This window comes from Mizuhopecten yessoensis, unplaced genomic scaffold (assembly GCF_002113885.1).
Source record: "Mizuhopecten yessoensis strain PY_sf001 unplaced genomic scaffold, ASM211388v2 scaffold10293, whole genome shotgun sequence".
Lineage (NCBI taxonomy): Eukaryota > Metazoa > Mollusca > Bivalvia > Pectinida > Pectinidae > Mizuhopecten > Mizuhopecten yessoensis.
The window spans coordinates 147,084-164,550 of record NW_018408474.1 but is presented as its reverse complement, the minus strand read 5'-3'; the positions used below and the strand labels follow the sequence as shown (position 1 = coordinate 164,550).

Below are 17,467 nucleotides of genomic sequence, written 5' to 3'. Positions count from 1 at the left end.
ACCATCCTTTTTCAACAGTAAAGGTGTTCCTAGTAAGTGTATCACGTGACGTTAGTAATAGGTTATTAATTAATTACGATCATATACCGTTGTTACTACTACTCTGGCAGTTGACAACTTTGAACGTGTTCAGTTGATTTTATTCTAAAAAATATACATTATCCTAATATCTAATTTTTATCAATTTTGTAAACAATTAAATAAAGAAAAAAAAGCAAACTTTTCAAGAATGCAATAGTAAGGTGTGAGTATGAAATTTAATGCAATGTATACAAATAAATATCATCTTTGTTGTATATCAATTTTCCTGCTAAGGCAATGCCGTATGATACTGTACATTTTAATAATCAGATTTATGTAATTAACATGTCCTGCCATGGCAATGCTATTTTCATAATATATCATCGTTTTTGTATTGTCAAATATAATTTCAAACATAATGTAATTTTAGTTCACATTGACTAGAAAAGGAAAATAAGAAATATTTTGAACACAAGCATGTGTCAAATTATATTTGACACAAAGTGCCGTATACATCAATACTGCTAAACCACTCAAGTGAATTCTAAAACAATGAGTGTTCTGTCACAGAACAATATAATGTGTAATGAACTATAAAACAAAACGATGTGCAGAGTGCATGCTTAAATATATGCAGTATCCATAAATATACAATCACAGTACTTCAGTTCTTTGTACTGGTTAAGGATTGCTTGCTTGTAAAGACAACTTTTTGAAATTTCTGGGGGCTATAAATATCATCAGCTTACTCTTTAATGGCAATCTGCTTGTTTTTAATATTAATCCTTCCCAACAAAATGTTTCACACTGAAAATTTTACACAACATATGGTTAATACCTATATCACCACCATTATGTTTGGCTAAAATCACATTTCTATAAAAGTTAGTAAAAACAAAAAGAAAAAAAACGTATCACCATTTAGCGAAGGAAATGATAAAAAGACAGAAATACGGAATGTTATGAAATAATATATATATGTATTGGCTTATTAAAATAGCCTACAAAATTAAACATTAATCTACTCAAACAAGTTACTGCAAAAAGCGTCTGAATTGTTTTCTGCATATTACATAAACAGGCACATACATCTTTGAGGAATATTGCTCATTTTGTATTGCCCAGAATAGAATGAAAATTTTTGATTTTGTAGATTAACATGAAAAGTTAACCAAAGAGAGAGTTTCTGTTCATGACAAACATGCAGAAACACAGCATAAGGAAGGAAAGAAATCTTGTTCACAATACTTGTTTTTTCTTCTTCGTATCATGTTTGGCTATGTACAATACACGTATTTGTAAAAATATTACGTCTTGTGGTATACTCATATAGATTACGATATCTAGAATTAATTTAATCAAAACTCTTGTATTATTTTGTGGCATAAAAAAGAAAGCAATCGCCTAAAAGAACCCATGTACATGCCTGATTCACTAAGAAGGCGAAATGACATAAAGATAGTAAGTTAATACAAAACCCCATCAACACAAGAATTATAGGCCATTGTCAGAGCTGTGATGGTTCTTCTGATATGTATAGTCAATATCAAGGATATTTAAGCAATATAAACTAAACCAAACAAATGGGTTTTATTAACACTTGATGTATATTTTTCTTATATATTTTGTTATTGACATAGGTATTATATTATCCTTATAATATAGATTGTCTACAAGCATGCCTTTTTATGTACATAATAGTTTGTCAGTCACTTTTAAAACTCATGAAAATGTTAATTGTTCTCCTTAAGTACTCAACCTGTTATATTTAAATCACACAATAATCGAGGAAACTGTTTTCACATGCTTAATTAACTGTACATGACAAAATTTTCAATAAATGATACGCAATTGACCCGACTAACATGAAAATAATAATTTCTTAAAAAAATATGATTTACAGTATTAAAAGCATGTCTTATATAACTTATTTGATGCAAAACACTGTTTGAAGGGATAAGTGATTGTGTACTAAATCAATTATTGCTTTATGTGGAGACCCTTGTCTGCAAATCAAATATTGCTTACTACGGAGAAGACCACACTATGACAGTAAATGAAAGAGTGCAATCATCGAGGGCTTAGATGTTAATCTGTGGTATAGGCATATGAACGCCTCAATCACTAGCCCTCCTCAACTGGGTCACGGGTTTGAGGTCTTAGTGTGGTGCAGAACGGTGTTTTTTTCTCCGGTTTGCCTCTACCACTAAAACGGGGCTTGCCCATTAATGACTCTAGCTATTAATAGGACGTAAAACACAAGCAAATCAAGCATTAATCCATCTGCAGCCAGGGCATTGCATCTCCATTACCTACACCATACTGAGATCGATTTGAAAGTGTCCAATAATCGTTTTAAATACACAGATAGTAAAAAAAGTTGTATTGTTTGACACGGCACGGGACAGAGTATATGAATAATATTATTATATAAGATTAACATGGATAAACGATGCACCGGGCATTTTACTATTAAACACTAATATGTCATAAAATTTTATTTCTTATATAAAAACTTAATACTTTGTATGTGTAGACACCATTTTTATCAGCAAGCGTTTTCATTGATTTGAGCAATTCTAACATCAAACAGGTACTTCCTACAACAAAGAATGCTAGGCTAGGCTAGGCACTTTAACAACATCAACAATATAACATAAATCATGGCATGCTTAATAAGACATTTTTCAGAGAAATTTATATTTCTGTAATAAAGAAAAAGATATCTCTTTATTATATGGCCGGATTAAATATTCCAATGTCGTTATATTTAAACAAAGGTTTTCCATTATTCCTACGAACAATATGACTGATCCATGTGTCGAGTTTCTAATTTCTCTTATTTTTTAACTTTAAATAAAACGGTAGCCGGCATGTGTCGAGTTTCTAATATTTCATATTTTATAATTATAAATAAAACGGTAGCCGGCACTCACAGCAAACATTTATCAACTCCAGCACTGTCCAACCATGAACTCATTTACAGCTTTTATATATTGATAAATAGAATCGTCCCCTACCTTCCAGGATGTAGCAGAGACATCTCCAACCTGGGGTTTGATTTTTGGCTTTCTAACCCTCAACAACCAAAAATAGAACACAAAAAAGTACTCGTCAGGTTGGAGATTTCTCTGCTCCGCCCATAGGTAGGGGAAGATTATTTTTCTCACATTATTGCAAAAAAAATATTGAAAACAATAGTTTTTCAGCATTTTTAAATTATTTTTTTTAAAAATGATTTGCACATGACTTCCTCAGTCGAGATCTGATTATGAAGTCATATCTGATTGTTTCCTGGACGTCATATCATTGTTTCTTTTCACGTCATATCTGCCATACCCCAGGAGGTTAGAGATAACTCCTGTCCAGATAAAACGTGAGATAAGTATGTAATTGGTGGGAGACTGTACACATCATTACTGTTAGATGTGAACATAGTTTTTCCACTGGTAATATGAAATTTAATGCATTGTTGTGTTCAGTCCACACATACAGTTTCAATAATAAATAAGAGGTATTGACACCACTTCCTTCTTGTTATCATGTTATAAGCACAGGAATTTAGGGAATTTATATGGGCAAAATTCAGTGAAAGATAGACAAAAGACAACATTGTGAAATGTTGTAGTCATTCTCTTGTCATTTTCCCCATCTTTAGTATGATCATCCCAGAAAACAGAGCTTATTTACATGACGCTGAAAATGAACGATTCTTTCTGTTATATAGTGAGAGTTTGGTCCCGTATAATCTTATGAAAGCCGCCAAAACAAAAACCATGAACAGAAAAAAAATAAGCAGATTTGATTTTGAAGCTAAATCACATGTAAAATCCGTCATGGCTTGGCACATTGACTTTATACCAGGAAATTTGCACTTCAGTTTAATTTTCCACTTTTTGTCCTCTACAATGATGGCGAATATTAATCGCATCATAAACTATGAATTTGTTACAAGTGAAGGGCGAAATATAAACACTAGGAGGGCGAATATTTGACAGGGCAAAAGTTTCCCAGTAATCAATACATATAAAATATAATGAACGTAGTAGTTCGTATGTTCAGTTCTAAACCACCATACTGATGAGTCTGGCCCCTGTGGCTTGTCATTGTAGACATCGTTAGTTGGGTAGCAAAACATTTTTTTTTCATAAAATAACTTTCAAAAACATTATTGGGTAATGAGAATTCAATGCTTAAATATAATATTTACATTCTGTATCTGTCTTTTGTAGATTGGAGTGTTATAATAATAATAACAAGAGGCCCAGGGGCCTTAATAGCTCACCTGGTATTTTATTTTTCAATTTAAAACCTGCTGAGTACCATTCAGGTTTATCAAAGGAGTACAAGTAACAAAGTTGCATCTTCCATTTATAAATATTCAATTCCCTTTGCCCAAAGATTCTCTAAAACAAGTTTGGTTAGGTTAAAATCCCTTCAACGGTACAGAAGGAGAAGGATCTTTAATGTTTTCCTCTATTTCCCCTAATGGGCCCCACTAATCTGCCCCAAAGAAGGGGAATCCACACACCTCAGTTTAAACAAAATTGATTCTTTTCTCCCTAAGCATGCTTCAGACTGCATTTGGTTTAAATCCCTTCACTTGTATAGTAGGAGAAAAAAAATCCTCTATTTCCCCTATTGGGCCCCGCTCCTATGCCGCCAGAAGGCCCACACCCTCCGTTTATACAAACTTGAGTCTCCTTTGTCCAAAGATGCTCTAGGACAAATTTGGTCAAAATCCTTCAATTGGTTGAGGAGAAGATTTTTAAAGATTTACCTATTTTCCCCTATTTGGCCCCGTCCCTCTGCCCCCAGGGGGACCATACCCTCCGTTCATACAAAACTGAGAACCCTTTGGCCAATGATGCTCCAGACCAAATTTGGTCAAAATCCCTTCATCGGTACAAAAGGAGAAGGATATTTGATGTTTTNGCCCCGCCCCTCTGCCCCCAGGGGGGTTATACCCTCCGTTTATACAAAACTGAGAACCCTTTGGCCAATGATGCTCCTGACCAAATTTGGTCAAAATCCTCTGAGCCATTCAGGACAAGTAGCATTTTAAAGGAAAAAGTTGCCGGACGCCGGACGCTGCACCATGGGATAAGCTCACTTGGGCCTTCAGGCCAGGTGAGCTAATAAAACAATATTACGGTTCAAATGAGTAAATCATAGTAGGTTTCTACACCTATAATACTGAAACATATTACGGTCACGTGCAATAAATCTTTCATGATACCTGATTTTTCCAATTGCATTTTATGTTTATTTCCATATTTTTTTTTTTAGTATCCCTGACTTTGCTTTTCATTCCATTTCAATGAAATTTGGCAAACAAATAGAAAATTATCCAGCACTCCTGTAGTTAATATTTACAAATTTTTATGTTTCTTAGGACTAATAAGTTAATAATGGAAAAAAATAGCATCGTGATATGAGGATGATGTCAAAAGCAACAAAATCTTTTCAAATTGTATCAATATGACTTATAAAAGTACCGAGTCATTCTTAAAATTAAGAGCAAAATTTATATGAAAATGGGCCAAAAATAAAGTAGATTTGTTTTATAAAGAAATGGTAAATTAACATAGAATTCAATGGGAAAACGATATAAAGTGATAGACTCATAGCACGTCCCTGTATACAAAATTATCACATATACTATGCTTTGCATACATACTAACAAGGAATTATGCACAATCAATAAATATCTACTTTCACTTTGAACATAGTACAATGACAACTTGAACAATGAGGCAAACATAAAAAGTAACCTGTACTCTCCAATGAAAAAACCCCAACATCATTGAATTGTACCGATTACAAAATAGGTTTTGATTTAAATGCTGAGGCAGGAGGGCGATATAACGGAACACATGGAGGTACTTCTCCGTAACCAGTAAATTAAAACTAGTGTAACTCATTAACAAATCAGTTCATTATCTACAATGTATTGCAACACTGAACGGGACTGGTCACATAAAATATCAACATTGCCTTAAGTACAGATAAATTAATACAATAACAGTTTCATTGTCTCTATTTTATATCCGTGTACCCAATCATTCTAAAACAACTATCAGTGAATTTAGAATAAAATTATGCATTTCTTTATATCTAATAATATGATTATGAATTCAAATAACCCACACTTTTGGTTCCAAGATGTTCATGACACAAATTATGAAATTGTCTTCAATAAAAACCCATTGTAATAGTTGAAGTATATACATGTATCACGAAGAATGAAATTGTCATATCAAATTATTAATGATAACAATATCATTTACCATGCTCATCCCAATGCAGGTACAACACTAGAAGCTCAGGGTTATTATTTTACCTACACTAACCTTCCCTTAATTTCTATGAATACAATTTTAGTGAGACTGGGCAAGAGATCTCTTCTGCTGACCAGGTAACCTACTCAGTTGGTTAGAGTGACAAGAGATCAAGAGTTTGAAAAGCTGGTCTAGCCCCATAAAACTCCCACCAGGTATGATTTTCTTCTCATAAAAGACTTTTTAAAAGTAAAGTCATGTCAGGAAAACGTTTCCAACACAAAGTTACAATTATTGACAGCAGAAAACAGATTCAATCACAACAAGCAAAGGAGCAGGTAGTTCTTGTAGTTCATTAGAAGTGCCCACCGGTTGCACCCCTACAATTGGCTTCTTCACGACAAAATTATATGATATTTCTACCCCTGAAGTACTAAAAATGCGGGCACATAATCTAGCCTTATTTTAACGTATTTGATTTTGAACCCCTGCATCTCCTGGGATATGCTGCAGGAAGTCTACAGAGTCTGCCATAAGACCAACCCATGCTTCCAACCTTAAATCTATTTCCTATGTACCCATTGTACTCAATCCCCTGCATACGTTCGGGTATCCAGACAAGGAACAAAGGACTAAACTATCCCACCATTGAAGAATTATTGACAGTGGTGCAAGGGTCCTTAATACAACATTTCCAAAATTTGTTGTCTTACTAGTACTCACTGTTGTGATACAAGTTTGCTGGGGAGAAAAAAATCATAAGGGGATAAATATCATGTGATCTATTAATTTAAATAATTATAAGGAATACAGAATAAACAAAAAAAATCCACATTGCAGTTTTGCTCACGACAACATGGAATATACAAAAAAATAATGAATTTGTGGTTTTGATATATTTATCTGAAGAATTACTGTATTTAGTCTTAATAGGCTTAGGGGGCTATCACATAGCAGGGAGAGGTAGGCTTCTTACAGGACATCAAAATTGACAATTCTACTGAACTGTAATGAGCAGATAAGGGCGAGCTTATTACCAGGCATGGGATTATTTTTGGATAATTAAGCTACTTGAATAGAAGTTATCACTGTTTTGTTGATTTGCATTTTAATGTAACCATGAATATAACCCAGAATACACAAGTGTTTCAATAAAATAAATTGTCCCTGAAATTATGCAAGTTAAATTGAATTCGCAACTGATAAAATTTCAATTGTGTAAATATTTCCAAATATTTACTTCTCACTTCTAGCACAACCTCAAATCTGTATTTTTGACATTCAAATGCATCTTTCTACAATGTGGCCAAAAATGACAACAATGAAATTAAGAATAAAGTCCCGATGAAGTGATATTGAAAATTTATCTAAATTACACTATCAATCTGATTCAAACTTAATCCTTCACATTGTTCATCTACAATAGTGTTGAACAACCGCACATGACTGCAATACAAACTAGCCATTCCGTGCGATTTCGTCAAAATTCTATGCTCAATGATTGGAAAACGAATGTGTATGCATTCACATCTCGGAAGTAAATTAGAACACGCTAGAATATGACCCCAAGGCTATGTTGCCAATCCCAACATTGTAACGTATCGTAGAGGAACAGAGTGAAGGTTTTAGTTTGAATTTTAGTTTGAATGAGATTGACTATCAACCCTTTATCAATGTATACAAAATCTTCCAATGCCTTTATTTCTTATTGAACACAAATGAGAATGTGTTATAGGTTAGTAGTTTTGTGAGGTATGTAGCTTACATTAGGCATCATGAAAATAATCACAGCAATAAACAAATGAGGAGGTCGTGTGGTGCAGTGGATAGCAATATTGTCTATCACCTGGTCAGTGTTTAATTCCCTGATGAGATGAGAAAATGTACTGGGTCTGCACCTGCCCAGCAATGTAGGTTTTCTATGGGTACTCTGGTTTCCCCTAACATTAAGACCCATTATGCACTTCCATCTGGGCCAGCAAGAGTGGTTGATTAGTGCATGTTTATATTGGAAAACTTCTTTCAACTGATGTAAAATAAATAAATAGAATTTATATAATAACAAATAAATTACACTAATATCTGTAATTGATTACTCTACCTGGTTTAATCTTCAAAATATTGGCACTCATTTGTAATTATTCCAACATATCTTTGTCAGACATTTAACTCCATCCTTGATACTCCAGAGTTTAAGCTTACTTTTGCTCTCTGCATCCCTGGAAATATGTCATGAAAAAAATCAAAGGCTCAGTGTGTGCAAACTTGTGAATGAGACAAGAAGACTAGTTTGATCCTTTGATGTACATCAAAAAAATCCCGTGGTCGCGGAACAGTAAAACTGTCTGGCTTTGACGTAGGATGTCACTCTTCTGTAATCTTTACAAGATAGGCATCAGCCTGGCGATTGGTCATTTTTTTTCACCCGAGACCACTCAATTACCTAGCCATTTGTGTTCAACTTTGCTATGCCATGTTCCAGGGATGCAGAAAGTGTAAAATGAGCGGAATCCCTGGAGTATCGAAGCTGATTTACATCTGGCTCCTAATCAATGTATCATAACATTGTAAACACTCCCCAGTAAAAAAAAGTAACCTGGCGAGCTAATACAAAAACTTACGCATATAAATAAAAAAAACGTGTGAGCAACTATTGGTGGCACTACGTATACACCATTCCAAACTCATCTTCTGTAACTACACAAATTCCTAACATGTTTGTACCTATCACATGGGGGTTAGCAACACTTGGTAGGACATTCAGTAGAACTAACAATCTCACTGTACTTTTCTAAAATTTAAAACTCCTACATTATCACATGGGGTTAACAGCACAGGGTACGGTAAAGATTTTCTCTCATTCCTGTGTGTATAAGACAGAACTGTCCAGGTAAAAAGGGGTGCAAGAAATTTCTATCTTAGGTGTGTGACGTCACAATGAGACAAAAATGACATGGCGTTGTCACCAAATAGAGAATATTCTAATGGCACAATACGGAAATTGTAACAACTTAGGTGGTTTCTGGGCTAATTCTGGTGATTGGAATAAGAGAAAAAAAACTCCCTTCTTGCCCAAGGGTGTAGGATATGAAAATAAATCACCCTTGCGATTTTCAAATTGGAGCAAAACCCTTGACAATCCTAGAGTTTTGCCCACTTTAAAAACCCCTGGGTGGAATTTCCCTGTCCTACACCCATGGGCATCAGAGTCATATTCATTAGCACATCCACCTCTTTTTCTGTCTATTTCTAAATTTTTCTTTCTTACACTATTACATGGGGTTCATACACAACACTTGTAGGATTTCATTTTTACTAGCACTGCAATCTTCTGTATTTTTATCCGACTTTTTCGTTCTTTCATTATCACATGTGTTAACAACACTTGGTTAAGGGCCTTTTTTTCGTGTCACAATCTTCCACATCCTTTTCTTCTTTTTTCTTTCTTCCATTATCACATGTGTTGTCTTTTTTAGCGTTACAATCTTCTGTATTCATTTCCAAACTTTTTGTCCTTCCTATATCACATAGGACTTTCACTAGCCAGCTCAAACTCATCTTCTACGTCCGGTTCTAACATTTCTATGATGTAGTATATCTTCTTGCTTCTGGTCCAGCTGTATGTGTTGTCAAATCTCACAACATCTGGAAATGGAATTGAAAATATTTACAATTTCACATTCTTTGACATTAATCGAGAATGAAACTGAATATAATAATTTAGGAGGCACGGTAGTTTAGTGGTAGGTTGCCAGGCTCGTGACCGAAGGGTTGCAAGTTCGAGTCATGACATTGTGTTGTATCTTTGAGCAAGATACTTTACTCCGCTTATTCCAGTCTACTCAGCTGTAAATGAGTAGGTGGTTGGGCAGTGCTAGAACTGTTGAATGTTAGCTGTGAGTGCCGAAATGGCAGCACCGGCTGTATGCTCCCCAGGTAGTTGGGAAAGATATTGGCTTGGTGCAAAGGCCCTATAACAACGGATAATAATTTTGTATTTTCTTGTATTTAGATGATTCTTTTTCGTGTACCATTGTTTAAAATCTCTACAGCGTATTCATGAATTGAAACATGGGGCATAAACAGCTTGGAGTCATATTCCACAGGTAATTTTTAATAGCAATCTATAACACTTCCGAAAATGGCATACTTGTACCAAAAGTTGTACTCTAGCTGTTTGGTGGAAAAACATAGGCTGGTTTTTCCCACACAGATTGGAAATAATTGTAAAATGATTTTTTTTTGGGCAATTTTTAAAAGAAAATTCGGAAAATTCGTGAATATTTTTGTATTACTGTGTTTAGACACTCATTTTGAATCCCGAAACAGTTCAACAACATCAGAAACAACTCGGGAAAACAGTTACAGTACTCGGAGTACACGAAATCAGACCGTTAAACTTTTATTTTAAGCTTATCTTTATGACAACATCATTCTGTCATTCCAAAATATGCTGCATTTTGAGAACGTGGTAATTTGTGAGGAATTCATTTAAGTCTATGCATGAATATGTTTAGATTCCCTTCTTGGGAAATTTTATGGGGGGAAAAATTTGAAAAAATATACCTTTTCTCAATTGAGAATGGTTTCTTTATGCAGACCTAAAACGTAGCCCGATAAATCCCTGAGGCATGAATATCATGATATTAAAAGAAATTTATGGAATTAAATTTACATGTGCCAGGCTCTTGAACGATGACACTCCCGTCCTCGGGAAACATGTGACTGTTGACGCGTTCCGATGGGATCACCTCCTCCATGTCATTTGCCTTTTGTCTACTGTCCTTAGTCCGCTTGTACACCCCGAACCCAAGGTCAAATCCCTCGGTGATGAACTGCCACCTGTAAATAAAGAGATGTTCATATATGACATCATATGACTGTGTTTCACACGTGTGATGTCTTCAGAACACATCGTATGGAGATTTCGTTCTCAATAGTTAGAGTAGGGAGATTTTCATTAAAAGTGTTTTAAACTGAACCAGAACATTGTACATGTAATTGCTTTTACACAGAATATTGACAATTAAACTCATTCACCCCTGAAATTTCATAATAAACTATTCCAACCTTTGAACTGGAAGAGTTCAAATGTGTCTTCAGGGGTAAATGAGTTAAGACTTGTTTATGTAATTTCATTGATTGAATGCTTTTCTAATCGGAAGAAAATTCACATGTTGGTGTATCAGTGGTGGTGGAGGAAAGCCAGAGTTCCTGGAGAAAAAACACCGACCTTCGGACAGTTCCTGGTGACTGCCCCACGTAGGCTTCGAACCCGCAATCCAGTGGTGCAGGGCTAGTGGTAGCAGGATGTCAGACGCCTTAATCACTTGGCCACAACGGGCCCTCATATTCATATGAATTGGATTATTTAACAGGGGCCATACCTCTGCATAACATAACTGTAGCCACAGGGGTTTATATAATGCTAAATATTTAATAAGAACTTTGTTTTTTTCTGCAGTACATGATGATTTAAGTAGACTTCTGTAACTGGTGGTAAAAACATGATAATGACAACGTTATCATGCTTACCTGATGGCACTGTCTGGTTCCGTCACATTCAGGTCTACTTGTATGGACGACCCCCGACCTATAGTCACTGCTGTGTACTTGTCTATGTCCAGTGTGTTGATACTCACTTTAGAGTACAAATCCTTAGGTACATCTCCGCCTTGACATACCTGTACAGGTAAAAACAATAGTATTTTATGTACCAATCCAGCTTAAAATTACCATCGCGCAATCTGTTAAAATTAAAATTATAAAATGTCATACATGTTAATAAGTTATAAGTATATTGGTATGAAATGAATTATATTTATGTTACATATAAGTATGTGAAGCCTTTTCCCGACTGCTACTTATCTCACCGGGGGCAGGGTTAAAGCGTTTAAGCTATGAACAATTAGCATATATGCAAAATTCACAAGATGTCAGGAGAGCAAAAACAAATGAATGGCGTCGAAGTATTCAACTTAGTCAGACGTAATGTTTACACAATACTATTACATCACTTGGTTTGCTTAAAGACTTTATGATTGATTTATGAAGTAATATTAAAAATAAAATGATCATAATAGCCGAAAAATTAGACAAGAAATGTTGTTATTATAAAGGGGCCCATTTTGGCATGTGTGACACTATGTAAATCATTGCATTATTTATAGCATGAAAGAAATTTAAATTAAATTACTTTTTTGTTTTATATCTTTAACAAGTTTCACACACTGAGTATGGTTTTAAATGGAAGTTAATATATTTTGGTATCAAACAGAAATAAGAAATGACAGTTTTATCCCGCTGATAAGAAAAAAGTGTGAAAAATATTAGCACGGTACTTTTAAGTGAATACAGTTCTAGTACTGTAATACCTGTACAGAGGAGCTGAAGATTGTGTTGACTCATCTGTACATGTTAAGTATAGGACAAGTTGACACACCTTTACCGGTAAATTAGAATAGTGTTGACACAACTTTACAGGTAAATTACAGGTAGTTTTGACACAATTGTACATGTAAAGTAAAGGAAGTGTTGACACAATTGTACAGGTAAAGTATAGGAAGTGTTGACTCATCTGTACATGTAAAGTATAGGACAAGTTGACACACCTTTACCGGTAAAACTAGAATAGTATTGACACAACTGTACAGGTAAAGTACAGGCAGTGTTGACACACACAACTGTACATGTCAAGTATAGGAAGTGTTGACACAACTGTACACACAACTGTACATGTCAAGTATAGGAAGTGTTGACACAACTGTACAAGTAAAGTAAAGGAATTGTTAACACACATATACAGGTAAAGCAAAAATAGTGTTGACACACCACCTGATACGGTAAAGAGTACTTGTAATTGCAAACATATACAGCTAAGTTTAAGGATATCAGTCCCATAACTATGTATTGACAAACATATACAGATAATTTAAGGATACCTGTCCGATAAATATGTATTGGCAAAACAGATACAGCTTAGTTTAAGGATACCTGTCCCATAACTATGTATTGACAAACATATACAGATAATTTAAGGATATCAGTCCCACATCTATGTACTGAAAAACATATACAGATAGTTTAAGGATACCTGTCCCATAACTATGTATTGGCAAACAGAAACAGATTAATTGAAGGATACTTGGTTCAACTGTGCTACAGGTATATCCAAACGAAAGTTAAGGGAAGCTTACTGTATATAGGAAAAGCACAGTCCAGTGGGACAGGGATCCTTAAGAACAGATATTGGCACAGATACTACTGGCCACTTCCAGACCTACCAGAGCACTACAGCGGGGGTCGCCTGCATCATCTTTCATGGTCCCACCATATGCCACAGGTAATTGGTCTGCATCTATGTATTTTAGAAGTTCACCTGTATAGTTACCTGTCAAAACAAAACACAGGTAAATATTACTTAACCATGATTACAGCGGTTTGTCATCAGGGCTAGACATTAACTTTAAATACCACTAGTCTACTGGGGAAGTAGTTTCCTATCTTTACTAGTCCATGTGCACATTCCACTAACCCAATATTATTAATCAACAAGATAAGCGATTCAAAACTTTGACCATTAAATCAGGCTAGCAATTTTTGAACCACTAGTCCAGCTGGAGATTTTAATTGTCTAGCCCTGTCTTGCTACAGTACAGGCCCAATGGAATAATTACATATCAAAACAACACCTATGAAGCAGTATGCTTTTTAGTGCTATTGCACAATTATAGTATCAAAATTAAAACACAATGACACTTTACCAGTACCTGTGCAGTGTTACTGTGTAGGCAGAGAAATGTCAACTCACGACACTCGCTCTTGTTTGACCAGTTTCAAAAATGGTTCAGACTTCTCTGTCTAGATTACACAGATGTAATTTTTCTTTTCTGCTTTCAAAGCTTAACGGTAAAGACCAATAGACAATCACAGAGAAAAACACTGTAGGTCTATGAGAATCGTTTACTTCATAGACCAAGTCGTCTATGAAGATATTTCCTATGATGTATATGATTCAATGATAATTACAATATAGTGAGAGAAAAAGTCCTCAGTGAAATTACTTGTCTTCCTTTATCATTAATATTTTCTTTATTTCATGTTATTAAACATTAATTATTTCGGCAAAAAATTCTTGGTCAATGTCTGCAAGACAGGTTTATCTTTTCCCTAGCAACAACAGAAACGCACCTGTAAACTGTTGAAGAACAAATTATCTGTGGTACTATAGATGTTGACTTACTTGAACCATATATTCTAACTTTACTGGCAGTGCCTTCAGACAGGAATGGTTTGATTAAGTTGTACATAATCGGGAAGAATCTCGGAGCTAAAACATCAAAATAATAATTATGTGAGGATAATCGTTTGTGTGTGGTTTCACATCCTTGCAACACCTAATGTCATATGAACATTGGTGCCGAAAGCGACATCATTGCAAAAGAAAGTGAGAAAAATATTGTTAGGAATTCATTTTAATAACAATAAAAAACAAAATAGAGAAAAAATGAAACTTATATACACTTTTATATACAATAAAACTTCAATATAATGCCCCTCCTTTCATCTGCCACCTCTATTACTGCCAACATGTTTCAAGGTCCTTTTTCCTCGTTTTCTTAAAAATTCCTTTATTCTTTTCTTCCTTCAATTTATTGCCACACCCCTTTATAACGCCAAACTTCCTCTGGACAAATGGTGGCAGTATAATGAGGTGTTATTTTACATGTATATGTTAGACACATTTTAATCTGTTCACAAGATTAACATCAGTGGTAATGTAGTTGATATGTATCTTGTTTCACTAAAAACTTTTGAGTACTAACAGAACAAAATAAACACTATGACACAAAATCATGAAACTCAAAAGACTTCAGGCTAAACAAAAATACCAGAAGAAATCTTGACCAACAGTACGAGTGGTTCCTTGAAAATTAACCCCCCCCCCCCCCTCCTCAAAAAAAAAAAAGGTTTAGGGTAGGAACAAAAAGAGTGAATATGTAGGTTAACTGGAAACAAAACATTATTTTGGGCCTTTTCTCGCATTAAGCCCTCATGGTCAACACATAATCTCTGACACAAAAATTGGAATGCAATGGGCATTTTATATGACAATGAAATGATCCATGTAATTTAGAACTGGTCACTTGATCAAATATATAAAACAAAATATACAACATTTGATATAGCGCCCTATCTGGCTAGAATAATCCACTCTAAAGCGCATACAGAACATAGATATACAATTATACACTCAATTTAATTAACACATACATTAAATGATACAATTTTGAGGAATTTGCATGAGCTGCCTTATCAGGCGCTAACTACTAGTCCTATGGCACCTGGCTAATATCTCCCTATGTGTGTATGCCTGCGTGTGTGCTGGAGATGTGTTGTGGAGACTGGTGGAAATATTACCATTGATAACAAACACCAGCTTGAGAGTTTCCGGATAGTGCCATTCAAACATATCAATGACTTCGCAGAACAAGTCTACGCCGGGCTTCCATAGATGTTTCATCCCAAGACGTTCGAGGTCATAGATCACCATTAAGTCCTCTACCCGGCGTCCAACCTGTCAACCAAACAAAAGGAATCAGTAAGCCGAGATCATCCAGCTTTTCAAAATTAAACTAAAAGATTATAATGTTTAAAAGTTGCAGATTTACACCCAATCCACATACAAGAATTACGCGTAATAATATGTGTCGCCTGTCCCGCTTTGTCTTTGACAGGTAGTACGTAAGGAAACGGACCTAAACGCAAAATCACAACATTGATTTTTTATAAAGTCCAGAAATTTCAGGTTTTTATCCAAAAAAGTGCAGAAATCCATGAAATGTTTTCAGAGTAGTAGGCTCTAGTACCCATGATACATGTATGATTGAGGTTTGATTGGTCTAGCTCTTATACTTTGTCAAAAAGAGCCTAATATGCAAGAGATAAACGCAAAACCTTAATGTTGAGTTTTTTTCTGAGTCCAGAAATTTGAGTTTTATACCAAAAAAATGCAGAAATCAATGAAATGTTTTTAGTGCAGTAGGCTCCACTACTCATGCTACATCTATGATCGAGGTTTCGTTGGTGTAGCTTTGTCAGAAACAGAGCTAAAAGAAAACCTTAACATTGTTGACGACGCCGAAAAGGAACGCCTATGTGTCTTTCCGACATCCGTCGCAGGCGACACAAAAATGACCTTTGAATAATGTTGGTTTTAGATTTTATGTATTCCTGTCCCACTGCACTGGGGTTTTTCATATATACAGTAACCTCCCCTTAATTTTCTTTTGGATGTAGCTGTAGCATGGTTGTGACAGAACCCTTCTGTTGACCAGGTAGCTTAATCGGTTGGAGCGATAGTATCACAATCTAAAGAACTAGGCAAAACATAATCAGTTATGTATAAATGAATTACTCAAAAAGTGGAAAATAAGAAACAAGTGTAACTAAAACTGTATGAATACAGACACAAACAGATAGCTATTGTATGTGCTCACTTTCTGGGTCTGTACCATCTGAAGAGCTTGGAGTTTTTCTAGGCGATGAATCTGCGTCCTGACAACATCAGATTTCTTAACTGACCGCATGATACCTGTAAAATTAATAATCTTACATCTTTAATTGAACTTTGTTTATTGTTTCAATCATTGCATAACAAGTTCTATCAACTTATATTGATCACTCTTGTTGGCCTGGATGATAGTGCACAGATTTTTTAATGTGTGTGCATGGGAACAAGGGTGGGCAGAGAAAGAAATACTTGGTTGGTCAGATGGCCTATACTATTTGACCACTGTTTATCACCAGTTTATCACATGAGCAGTCAACAGTCATAGGGTAGTAAACACCAGTTTATCATGTGACTGGTCAACAGTCAAAGGGAAGTAAACACCAGTTTATCATGTGACTGGTCAATAGTCATAGAGTAGTAAACACCAGTTTATCATGTGACTGGTCAACAGTCATAGGGTAGTAAACACCAGCTTATCATGTGACTGGTCAACAGTCATAGAGTAGTAAACACCAGTTTATCATGTGACTGGTCAACAGTCATAGGGTAATAAACACCAGTTTATCACATGACCAGTCAACAGTCATAGGGTAATAAACACCAGTTTATCATGTGACTGGTCAACAGTCATAGGGTAGTAAACACCAGTTTA

General features: G+C 35.1%; 1 protein-coding gene across 1 annotated transcript in view; it reads right to left on the bottom strand.

Moving 5' to 3' along the window:
• Positions 1-9,808: 9,808 nt before the first annotated feature.
• Positions 9,809-17,467, bottom strand: part of LOC110460017 (SEC14-like protein 2) — a 17,046-nt gene continuing 9,387 nt past the window's right edge. Inside the window, exons 3-9 of the mRNA XM_021512709.1 lie at positions 16,802-16,896; positions 15,723-15,879; positions 14,545-14,631; positions 13,586-13,692; positions 11,838-11,986; positions 10,978-11,144; positions 9,809-9,947 (exon numbers count right to left, since the gene is read on the bottom strand). Coding sequence (XP_021368384.1) covers positions 9,826-9,947; positions 10,978-11,144; positions 11,838-11,986; positions 13,586-13,692; positions 14,545-14,631; positions 15,723-15,879; positions 16,802-16,896 — 884 coding nt within the window. The 3' untranslated portion in view covers positions 9,809-9,825. The remainder of the gene's footprint in view (positions 9,948-10,977; positions 11,145-11,837; positions 11,987-13,585; positions 13,693-14,544; positions 14,632-15,722; positions 15,880-16,801; positions 16,897-17,467) is intronic.